General features: G+C 40.7%; 1 protein-coding gene across 9 annotated transcripts in view; it reads left to right on the top strand.

The window, feature by feature from the left end:
* LOC122565178 (E3 SUMO-protein ligase PIAS4-like) overlaps positions 1 to 12223 on the top strand; it is a 127796-nt gene that overhangs the window by 56043 nt on the left and 59530 nt on the right. For all 9 annotated transcript variants that reach the window (XM_087976165.1, XM_043720882.2, XM_087976161.1 and 6 more), the window contains 2 exons: positions 991 to 1032; positions 11006 to 11096. In XM_087976165.1, the coding sequence (XP_087832291.1) occupies positions 991 to 1032; positions 11006 to 11096 (133 nt within the window). The remainder of the gene's footprint in view (positions 1 to 990; positions 1033 to 11005; positions 11097 to 12223) is intronic.

The raw sequence follows: 12223 nt of genomic DNA, 5'->3' as shown, positions 1-12223 counted from the left end.
TGTAGGATAGCTTTTTGATAAGAAAGAAAGGAGGAAACACACACAAATCAGCCGATATAGGAACATTGAACAATCAATGTCTAAGACTTTTCTCTCTGGCATTTGGTGAGAATGACTGACTCATCTGTGACCTGACCCTTTTGCTCGTGATAACTCCAGCAATCTATTAATTTTAATATTTCATCCAGCATCAACTTACATTTGAGGAAAGGTTTCAGAATTTTACTAACCTTTGTATGTAGAAGTATTTATTAACTTCACTTCCATAAGATTCGATATTTTAGGGTCTGTCTCCTCTTCCTAAATTTCCCAACCAGAATGTATGATTTCTGTCAACATGTCCACTAAATATTGAAACCTTCAATCAAATTACTCCGAAATCTTCTAAATTTCAGAAAATATGCAACATTTTGTAAATCTACACTGCCACTTTCCAAGAACTGAGCAGAGTGCACAAGGTTTGCTCTATCCAGACCATTGTATACTTGCAGCATGACTTCTAACTTCTTGCATTTGATTTTCTGACTTTATTCAAAACACACACCCCTACCATCTGGAAGGACAAGGTTAACGAATACATCGTTGTCTCAGTCCTAAACGGTCAACTCTCATTGACTATTCTGTCGAACCCCTTCAGAATTTTTGTACATTCAAGGGAATTATCTCAATTTTCAAAGCTCACAATTGAGAAAACTTGAAGATCAGTTAGGGCACCTGCAATATATTGATTTTGCACAGGATTTTTGTCAATTTTCTTCAAGGCTATAATCTGTTGTTTTCCCATATGTCTGCTTGGCCTGGTAGAGGCAAAAGGTAGTGTTTCAACTTATTTACCACAGATTATGGGGAAGGTTGAGCCGACTTCCCACAACTCCATACTATGTGTATTTATTTCTTTTAGAATGGGCTGTGTATTAGAGGCATGTGTAATTTCTTTACACAAATTATTATAAAACATATTAAGCTTAGTTTTTATATGCTTTCTTCAAGATGTTCAAAGAATGGCGTGCAGTCAATTCAAGTGCAGTTAAGGTAAGCAATGCAATGATTTACACAAGTGCATTACCTGGAATTGTAATGAAATGTTAAATATTTCCAATTTAATTCAAGCCAGAGTGATTTGTCAAATTCCTACTGTAGAGATACTAAAATGATCTTTTTGCTCTAATGCTGTTTCAAAATTGGAAGTATTAATATATCTTTGCAGTGATTGTGGCAAGGTTAGCCAGGCGGACCTCCATAAAATGAGTTCCCTGATTGGACCAGGTCAGTTGCCCCATTCAGGGAGCCTTGCCTGACAAGTATAAACAGGAGTTCTGGAAAATATAAAGTTCTTGCATTATGGTGTCAGTACATTACTGAGTTAGTACATATTGACACAAAGCCATGGGTGATGTGGGGATAAGATAAGTACAACTGGTGGAGCCTCAGGGTACAGTGTCAATGTTGGGGAGGGGGCGGGGGGGTGCGCAAGGTGGGGACAGGAATCTGAGTCTCCTCATTCCAGGAAGAAAACAATAAACCGGAGTGTCAGAGGTTCTATTCATTCTGAGGAAGCCTGACCACTGTAAAGACATTGTACATGTAAATAAAGGGTGATGTAGTGGTGAGATACCTGCCTCTGTGGAGTTACTTCAGTGGCTATGAGAAAAAAAATAAGGTCCTGAAGAAATTTGCTCTCAACAGTCTTCTTTGAGTTGTGATGAGGTGCTGGCATTGGTTTGGGGTGGACAAAGTTTTTATCTTTTGCGTTGGTAAAAATGTCTCTGGCATCATGCAGTTACTTGGGAAGCTTGACTCATTCGATCCTGTCATTGAAGACTGGGTGCAGTACGTAGAAAGAATGTTTTTTTTTCTGACAAATGAAATTGGTACTGATGAAAAGCAACGAGTAATTCTCTTGCTATCTAATTGACCTGCAGCTTTCTCAGTTATTAGGAGCCCAATGTTTCCTGAGGCACCTGATACTAAAATCTTTAAATACTTGCTGTGGTTCTGTTCGCCGAGCTGGAAGTTTTTGTTGCAAACGTTTCGTCCCCTGGCTAGGCGACATCATCAGTGCTTGGGAGCCTCCTGCGAAGCGCTTCTTTGATTTTTCCTCCGGTGTTTATAGTGGTCTGTCCCTGCCGCTTCCGGTTGTCAGTTTCAGCTGTCCGCTGTAGTGGTTGGCATATTGGGTCCAGGTCGATGTGTTTGTTGATGGAGTTTGTGGAAGAATGCCATGCCTCTAGGAATTCCCTGGCTGTTCTCTGTCTGGCTTGCCCTATGATAGTAGTGTTGTCCCAGTCGAATTCATGTTGCTTGTTGTCTGCGTGTGTGGCTACCAAGGATAGCTGGTCATGTCGTTTCGTGGCTAGTTGATGTTCATGTATGCGGATTGTTAGCTGTCTTCCTGTTTGTCCTATATAGTGTTTAGTGCAGTCCTTGCATGGTATTTTGTACACTACATTCGTCTTGCTCATGTTGGGTATCTGGTCCTTCGTTCTGGTGAGTTGTTGTCTGAGCGTGGCTGTTGCTTTGTGTGCCGTTATGAGTCCTAGGGATTGCAGTAGTCTGGCTGTCAGTTCCGAGATGCTCCTGATGTATGGTAGTGTGGCTGGTCCTTTTGGTTGTGGTATGTCCTCGTTCCGTGGCCTTTCTCTTAGGCATCTGTTGATGAAGTTGCGCGGGTATCCGTTTTTGGCGAGCTACAAATCTTTGCACAAACTTTGAACTCTTTAAATACTTGGCAGATTTAGTTAAGGAATATTACCACCGCAAACCACCTCCAATTCTAAAACGCTATCAGTTTTACTCAGCAGTTCAAGAACCAAGGGAATCTCTGTTGGGATTTTGATGAAGTTAAGATGACTGATAGAGACTTTTTGACTTTGGTTTAACCCTTAATGAGATGCTGCGAGACCATTTTGTATATGGGATTAATTATGTAACAATACAGCAGCATCTATTCCCTGAAGCCCAATTGGATTTCAAATAAACACTCCAGCTCGCTTTGTCATTAGAAAATATGGCAAATGGAGCATATGAGTTCCAGGGTGTGTCAATGGAAGTGGACACCCTTTCCAGGCTCTGAGTTAGGGGGAGCACAACTTGAATAAAGGCAATTGTATAGCCTCGCAGGACATATCCTGAACAGAGGGACTTTAGGCCAGCCCACAGCAAAACCCCAAAATGAAGCCAAGCTTCGGCCAAGTGGTTAACATTTTCTTCAGGATCCAGGTCAACAAGCCATTATAGACAGCAATGTAGTCCCAGCAAGCCTGAATTGAGTAAGAGAACTCGGGCTGGTATCGAGGAGAGTGCACACCCTAGAAGGTCTACCTACATCTAGCTTGGAACAGTTAAATTGCTTAGCAATATCCAAATCGGAACCAATGAAAATAAACATCTGGTTAAATGGTGACCTGGTCCTAATGAAGGTCAGTACTCTTATGGCCATTTCAGTGATTGCAGAACCAGTCTTTAATAAAAGTCGCTTTAGACCCCAACCCTTAGGTTTGCACAAGACCTTGGTTAGTCTAAGATCCTTTTCCGGGGAACCTTTACAGATTACCTGCGGCACGGTGGCACAGTGGTTAGCACTGCTGCCTCACAGCGCCTGTAGACCCGGGTTCAATTCCCGACTCAGGCGACTGACTGTGTGGAGTTTGCACATTCTCCCCGTGTCTGCGTGGGTTTCCTCCGGGTGCTCCGGTTTCCTCCCACAGTCCAAAGATGTGCGGGTCAGGTGAATTGGCCATGCTAAATTGCCCGTAGTGTTAGGTTAAAGGGGTAAAGGTAGGGGTATGGGTGGGTTGCGCTTCGGCGGGTCGGTGTGGACTTGTTGGGCCGAAGGGCCTGTTTCCACACTGTAAGTAATCTAATCTAATTAAGGGTGCAACTTTGGTTCCAGTCTCTTATGAGAAGCATCTGGTTCAGATACCGCTGATGGTATGAAAAAGCTTGGGCCCAAGGTGAGGCAGCCTGTCCCAGCGCTAAAATAATAATTGTCCCAGTAAATTAATAGCTGGTGTGAGATGCAGCCTGTTAATTCCCTAAGCAGCTACCAGAACAACAGCTAAAGTTACTTTCTAATAATTAAATTTTAGGAATACTTCAGAATTTTTTTTTTAAAAAGTTCCTGTTAAAGATTCTTCAGAGAATCATGGGGTACTTTTCAGCATAAAGTTAGATATATATATATATAAAATGGGGGAAAAAAAAACAAGCATAATAAACATTATTAAAGAAAAAGTATTGACATAAATGTGAAGTTAACTAGCTTTAGGAAGCAAATTCTCTTACGCCCTGAACAAAATAGATTGTTCACAGACCATTAATCACAAAGTGCTGACAGTAGAAGTAGCTGTATAACTTAATATTTTATAACCATTCAGTGTTACAAATCTTAGAGCAAGTAAGTTAAAACTGTTTTTTGTATTTTTACATTTATCATTATATCAGTGGGAAACAAAGAAGGAGGAACTAAATTTGATAAAGGTAGCACATGGAATACATTGAATAATTGAATTCAAGCTGTCCTTAGAGATAAGACAGCTGGAAACAGATCTGAAGGAGTATAGATAGTAATTTTGGAATGTGAATGTATAGGAGGCATAGGAAGATCCCAGGGCCTAGAAATTGTAGTGTCTGTTAAACGCCATAAGATATGGGATTTTGGGGCTATCCATTATTAACTAGGTATCTATAGGATTGCGTAAACAGAGTAAGAGGCAAGGACATAGTGACCACATTTTCTGTGATCATTGTAACTCCATGTATAAGAAAAATGTTCTTTACTGTAAAATCAGTGTGTGTCATTGACCTCTCTTCTGATTTGAGTGAAAGATTAAGAGAATAATTGAGTTCATACATGGAGACCAGATGCAGGGATATTCCTTTGGTCCTCTCCCTGCATTAACTGGTTTTTGCTTAAATAAACGTCTTCCATTTGCCTGAATCCAGCCTGTCTCCTGCATCTTTGTCCCTGGTTGGGGTTATGCTCCTTTACTGACAGACCTGTTGATGGACGGTGCATAGAGTGCCACAAGGACAAAAAATTACCACTAGCTGTTCCAGCACATTCATGGGAATGGCCAGGTAAACCCTGGACTTGGTTGGCATATTCAATGTATAACTATTTCATGGGAGTCAAGATTCTTCATCATTGTGGATGCTCATTCAGTGGCTGGAGAGCATAGAGTTCATTTGTGAAACATGGATGACAATAGAAAAGCTGCAAGCATCTTTCGCAATACATGGACTCCCCAAAGTGTTTGGTCACAGACAACAAGCCATTATTTACCAGCAGGGAATTTGAATATTTCCTCAAGTTAAATGGCATTCGGTGTCAGCATCCAATGGTCCAGGGGATATCTGATCACCCTTCATGGAACTACAGGGATAGCTCCAGCAGAGTTGCTAATGAAGAGAAGACTTTGCACTAGATTAAATATGATCTTCCTGGACATGGGGAGGAGGTGAAACGACATTAGGAACACCGGTGCTAGACACAAGTCTCCTCTAAATGAGTTTATTTACAAGGACGAAATTTGGTGTAGTATCCACAGCAATGGCTGTGCATCATTAACAGGCATGGTCGACATGAGGTCAGGTCCCACGATACGCAAAGTTTGGGTAGGTGAGGCGATCCTGAACAAGCACATGAAACTGAAACTGCTAACTTAAAAACAATGCAGGAGCAAAACATACCCTACCCCCTCAGAACAGCCAGAAAGGCTGGCAGAACCTGTGGGTTCTCCCTCTGTCTAGCATTGATGAAACCTTGGAGTGTGAGGTGGGCACGACAGATATCACGGCCTCAAGGCTTTTACTGCCTGATTTGGAGGTGCTGGTGTTGAACAGGATCAAAAATCACATGGCATCAGGTTATAGTCCAATGGGTATATTTGAAAACATTAGCTTTTGGAGTGCTGCTCCTTCATCAGGTGCTAGTGAGAAAGGAAGACATTAGACACAGAATTTATAAGGAAAAGATCAAAGTGTCATTCAACTCTTGCAACTGAATTCGTTCTCATGAGTTGTATGACACTTTGTTCTTTCCTTATAAATTCTGTGTCTAAGGACTTCCTCTCTCATTAGCACCTGATGAAGGAGCAGCGCTCTGAAAGCTAGTGTTTTCAAATAAACACTTTTAGACTATAACCTGGTGTCATGTGAGTTTTGAACTTTTACTGCCTAAAGAAGAGGATGAATTTCTTTCGGGATGCTCTGGGCACAAGAATTGGGTTACAGTCTGCTACACGTTGCCGGTATCCAAGGCTGAATCGGAAGAACTGGACCTGGTGCATAAACTCCTCAGGAGAGGCTACAAGAAAAAGAACAGGCCTCTGTTGTCAGATTCCGAGTGGGAGGGATGTAGTAATTGTAATGAGATCAGTCACATGGACATCACAGAATTAGGTCTCTAATTAGGGCTGTTAACTTGGGTCAGTCAGAGCCCTGGCTGATGGATATAAACAGGAGCGTGAGGGGTTCTTTTCAATCTGAGCTGGCACTGAGGAAGCCAGACCAATGTCAGACTATGCACGTGTATATCAAAGGTTGCTTTGTGACAGCATACCAATCTCTGTAGATTATTTCAATCTTCAGATTTTTAACTTACTAATATAATTTATTTTGTTTTTTAAATATTTTATGGTACATTTCAGCTTTTGGTACAACTTGAATAACTTTAAATTTTAAAATGAGAAAATATATTTCATGTAAATTTTGAACTTCCAAGAAAGCAATGACTGTGTCATTGATCTGAGTGATTTGGAAATTATTGAAGTACTTCAGTAAATATTTATTAATTATAGAATCTATGCCAGAATGATTAAAGGGGCCAGGAGACTTGATTATGATGATTAGTGTTGTAAATTGGGTATTTTCTCATTGGAAAAGAGAGGTGATTTGATTGTTGCATTTTGGGTTCTAAAGTACTGACTCATGTAGAGTATGTATTGGATTCTGGAGTAGAATGGTGCTGGAAAAGCACAGCAGTTCAGGCAGCATCCGAGGAGCAGGAAAATCGACATTTTGGGCAAAAGCCCTTCATTAGGAATACAGGCAGAGTGCCTGAAGGGTGGAGAGATAGAACCATCATGTAGAATATGTAGCTGTTCCACTTTGTCTAAAATAGTACAAACTGAGCAATTTGAAACTGAGCAAAATGAACCTGCGGAAGTATAATTTCAATTAGAGAGTGACCAATAGGACATCAAGGATGAAACTGATAGCAGTTAGTAATGATTCATTCAAACCCAAAACACTTTTGGGTTATTAGAAATTTGAGACACCGCATGTCATCAGGCACTCGAGGAGGCTTTGAATCTTTTGGTTCCTGCATCTATTCACCAGCGGCAATTTCTTCAACAAACACAGAAATGAGAGATGATTAAACAAATATCATTGCTATGTGGGATCAACAACCCTGTTAGCTGTGCTTGCGGCAACTAGGATGGGTGAAGGCAAAGTAGATGAGGCTCAGTCTGTCGCAATAAGCAATTCCGATGGGTCAAATGCCTGTTTATGAAACATGAAGGGATTTTTAAAATTTGTCATTTTCTTCAATGCTTCACCAGTGTCTCAAATTACTCTACTCCAAGGAAGTAAATTCTTCATCAGTATTCTAAGATGTGTTGCTATTAGTTATTCAGTAATGTGAAGTGGTTGGCTCTTGATGACGGTCAGTTCTCCTGATGATCAGCCAAGTCTGTCTGAGATCTCCTTCTGACGATCCACTTGGGGCAACTTCTTTAACCCCAGTAAAGATCTCTGATTTGTTCACTATATTTTATATCCCTTCTAAGAATAGTATATTGATACTGTTCTTTAAATCTGCCCTTAAAGCTCAGGACTTAATTATATTCTGCTCACTATTAAAGGATTTTAACCTACCCAGAAAGAACCCTTTTTTTTTCATTTCTTTCATTTTTCCCTTGCTTGAAGCCTCTTGTGTTCAGTCTTCTAGAAAAAGATGTCTATGCTTTGTTTGTGGAACACTACTCCATCTTATCTAAATTGTACAGTTCCAAGGCCTGTTCTTCATAAATCCAAAGATCAATGTCTTTTTGCCTGCAGTATCTTTTCATTGTTCAAGTTTAATTTAGAAAAATTGAAATTTGCACAAGTGATTCTGTCTTCAGTCCAATTTAGTTTGTCATGAATTATGGTAGATATTACAACTAAGCTTTTTAAAATGTTTTAAATTTGCTGTCCCATAGCCATGCCACCTGAGAAGACACTCAAGTCAGTATTGTTCTAAATATGTAATCAGATGTACAGCACAAAAATAGACCCTTCGGTCCAACTCTCCAACCAGATATCCTAAACTAATCTAGTCCCATTTGCCAGCTCTTGGCCCATATCCCTGTAAACCCTTTCAATTCATAAACCAATCAAATGTCTTTTAAATGTTGTAATTGTATTGGCCTCCTCCACTTCCTCTGGCAGCTAATTCCATACACACCACCCTCTGCCTGGACAATATTGCCTCTTGGGTCCCTTTTAAATCTTTCGCCTCTCATCCTAAACCTATACCATCCAGGGAAAAGACCTTGTCTATCAACCCTATCCATACAATGAAAATTTGAGCAAGGAAAAAATGGCTTCTTTCAGTTTTTAGCCAGTGGTTTTATGTGGGTGAGAAGTGATTTTGCTGATATTCCATGTTTTCATTGCACTGTCTTCAGTGGGGATGAGAGGTGTGTAAAATATAGTCACAGCAAGGCTATATGTCATAGACTTCATCTTTCTTACCTGGTACAAATATTGGGAATAGTTACTCTAAAACATTTCATGTAATGAGGCACTTGCAGCACTGCTATCTTTTTGCATCTTGAGAAACTGAAACTTGAGCAATTTCAAGGGTTACCCGATTTGATGATGGGAGAGCAGTCCCTGAGTAGAGCAAATGTGTTTTTCTGAGCACGCAAACACTTTTTTCTAAAATTTGTTCATGGGATGAAGACATTCTTGGCTAGGTTAGTATTAATTGTCCACAGGATAGTTAAGGATCAACCATATTGTTTTGGGTTTGGAGTCACATGTAGGCCTGACCAGGTAAGGATGTAAAAAGGTAAAAACAATGACTGCAGATGCTGGAAACCAGATTCTGGATTAGTGGTGCTGGAAGAGCACAGCAGTTCAGGCAGCATCCAAGGAGCTTGGAAATCGACGTTTCAGGCGAAAGGAATAAAGGCAGTGAGCCTGAAGCGTGGAGAGATAAGCTGGTGGGGGTGGGGAGAAAGTAGCATAGAGTACAATGGGTGAGTGGGATAGGGGATGAAGGTGATAGGTCAGGGAGGAGAGGGTGGAGTGGATAGGTGGAAAAGGAGATGGGCAGGTAGGACAAGTTCGGACAAGCCACTGGGACATTGCTGAGCTGCAAGTTTAGAACTAGGGTGAGGTGGGGGAAGGGGAAATGAGGAAACTGTTGAAGTCCACATTGATGCCCTGGAGTTGAAGTGTTCCGAGGTGGAAGATGAGGCATTCTTCCTCCAGGCGACTGGTGGTGAGGGAGCGGTGGTGAAGGAGGCCCAGGACCTCCATGTCCTCGGCAGAGTGGGAGGGGGAGTTGAAATGTTGGGCCACGGGGCGGTGTGGTTGATTGGTGCGGGTGCCCAGGAGATGTTCCCTAAAGCGCTCTGCTAGGAGGCGCCCAGTCTCCCCAATGTAGAGGAGACCGCATCAGGAGCAACGGATACAATAAATGATATTAATGGATGTGCAAGTAAGGATGACCGTTTCCTTCCCTGAAGGACATACGTGAATCAGATGGCTGTCTCTGTCTCTCTCTCGTGCGCACGCTCTAGCTCTCACTGTTACTGTCCCCCGATCCCTACATTGGGAGCCTCGAATTGCAAGTAGAGTGGAGATAGCTGTCTTTAAGCAAACAATTTGAGCCAATATGATCTTGGGATTAGAGTGACTGATACTAGTCTAACCGATTTTTATTCATTAATCAGATGTGGGTATCGCTAACTGGCCAGAATTTATTGCCCTTCCTTAGTTACTCTTGAGAAGATGGTGGTGAACTACCTTTTTGAGCTGCTGCAGGTCACATTTGGTACGTAGACCCACAAAGCCCTTAAGGAAGGAATTCCAGGATTTTGACCCAGTGACCGTGAAGGTACAGTGATTATATTTCCAACTCAGGATGGTGAGTGGCTTGGAGGAGAACTTGAAGGTGGTGGTGTTCCCAAGTATCTGCAGCCCTTGTCCTTCTAATTGCAAGTGCTCATGGCGTGAAAGGTGCAGTCTATGGATCTTTTGGTGAATTTCTACAGTGCGTTTTGTAGGTAGTACACGCTGCTGCTACTGAGTGTTGGTGGTGTAGGGAAGTGGATACTTGTAGATGCAGTGCCAATCCAGCAGGCTGCTTCATTTTGGATTGTGACCACCTTCTTGCGTTTTTGGAGTTGAACCCATCCAAGCAAGGGGCTATTCTGTTATGAAATGGCTATTGGCTTCACTTATTGTCAATGTTCAGCTCGATCCTAGTTGATCCTCTCATTGTAAATGAGACTGGGATAATTATTTAAATTTCAGGTGGTATGTTGAACACTAGCCTAGACATGCAAATTACTAAATCTTGTAATGGACCGATTTCTAATTTTGAGACTCAATTTATTTTCTCTTATTTCTCCCTTCCTTGTATCTCAAACAAAAGTGAAACCACGTTTGTAGTTCATTATAAAACAATACAGGTAAATATTCTGCTTTTCCTTGATAACTAATGGTAGAATGCTGACATTTCAAGCAAAATTTCAGTGGAGCTCCTAATGGACTAATTTCTCAAGTTTTTGGCTGTGCGACTGCAGTCAGAACGTTAAAGCAGTGGCATATTCTGATTTTTGCAAATGTAAGATTAGTGTTGGAACAGTGCTTCTACAATCCAACCAAAGCAACCAAAAGAACTACAATCTCTCGTTTGGCCTTCAGTAAAGATGAGAGAAATGGTGATAGAAGTAGTGATACGGAATTTATTTTTCAACAAAATTAATATTTTTCTTTTTTAAAGGATTTGCCACTCAGATACAGAATTTATTCAAGACGACCAGTATCCTCCCTACCTGTCAATAAAAGTAAATTCCAGAGTGTGTCCTTTTACGGTAAGCCTTTGCTGTCTCATTGCGTATGAGGACTAGACAAGAGAATTTTAAAACCTGATATGAAACTGGAAGACTAAAAAAATCTTTTCATATGCAAAATTTGATTACATCTTAGTAATTAAATATTAAAGTATTTAACTGAAGTAGTGTAGTAATGTGCTTACTATTAGTAGAATTTAAAGAAAAGGTTTCTGATGTAAAATCATTGTCTTTTTAAAGCAACTTTCATAGTTGCTACCAGGCCATAAATCAATTTTCAAAATTCGCATTTATTCTCTAATTCGCCGTTCAATCTCTCTTTCTTTCACACATTCCCTCTTGCTTTCTCTTTGCAATCAGAATTATGAAGAACATGCATTGATCAGAGTAGGCAGTTTGCTCATTGAAAAATTAGGTAACAGCAAGTGTTGTAATAAATGCCAGTTCAATGGGTTTTTTAAACTGAGCATTGCCTAGCACTTGGAAGTTTGTAATTAACTGTGTTTGTAGCACCAAAAGTAAAGGGAACTGATGAATTTGAGACTTATTTTACTGCTGAGACCAAATTTGATTTTGGTCCAAACAAATGAGATCATCATGCAGCTGGAAGGATCCTATGTGAACTAATTATGAAAAGCTTCTGTTTAAGTTCTGCTCATGACTTTGGATCTTGTTCAGAGAATCTCAAAGATGGCTTGGAGAAATCAATCCTTTGGCTATAGTACCTCATCTGAAATTGTGTCAAATAGTGGATCTGATTGAAATGTAGAAAATAGGAGCAGCAGTAGACCAAGTGGCCCTTCAAGCCTGTTTTGCCTATTCAGTTACCTGTTCCTGCTTTCTTCCCATACCTGTTAGCCCAAAGAATGATATCTGACTCCTTGAAAATATTCAATGTTTGACCTCTACTACTTTCTGTAGCAGAGAATTCCACAGGCTCACCACTCTAGTGAAGAAATTTCTCTTCATCTGAATGCTAAATCCTTAGATGGTACTTGAAGATTATGGAGAATGTAGCATTGCAAAATGTTTGGTCAAGATTGGTGATTGCATCTTCAAATGCCATCTTATCAAATTCACTAGCCCTGGGCTTTGCTTCATTTACCTGAGTTCCATCACCTACTTATTAATAATTCCTATAAATCAGG

This window comes from Chiloscyllium plagiosum, unplaced genomic scaffold (assembly GCF_037043375.1).
Source record: "Chiloscyllium plagiosum isolate Xiang-an unplaced genomic scaffold, Cpla_swu_hap1 HiC_scaffold_28, whole genome shotgun sequence".
Classification (NCBI taxonomy): domain Eukaryota; kingdom Metazoa; phylum Chordata; class Chondrichthyes; order Orectolobiformes; family Hemiscylliidae; genus Chiloscyllium; species Chiloscyllium plagiosum.
The sequence above is the reverse complement of the archived record's forward strand: the minus strand, read 5'-3'. Positions and strand labels throughout refer to the sequence as shown.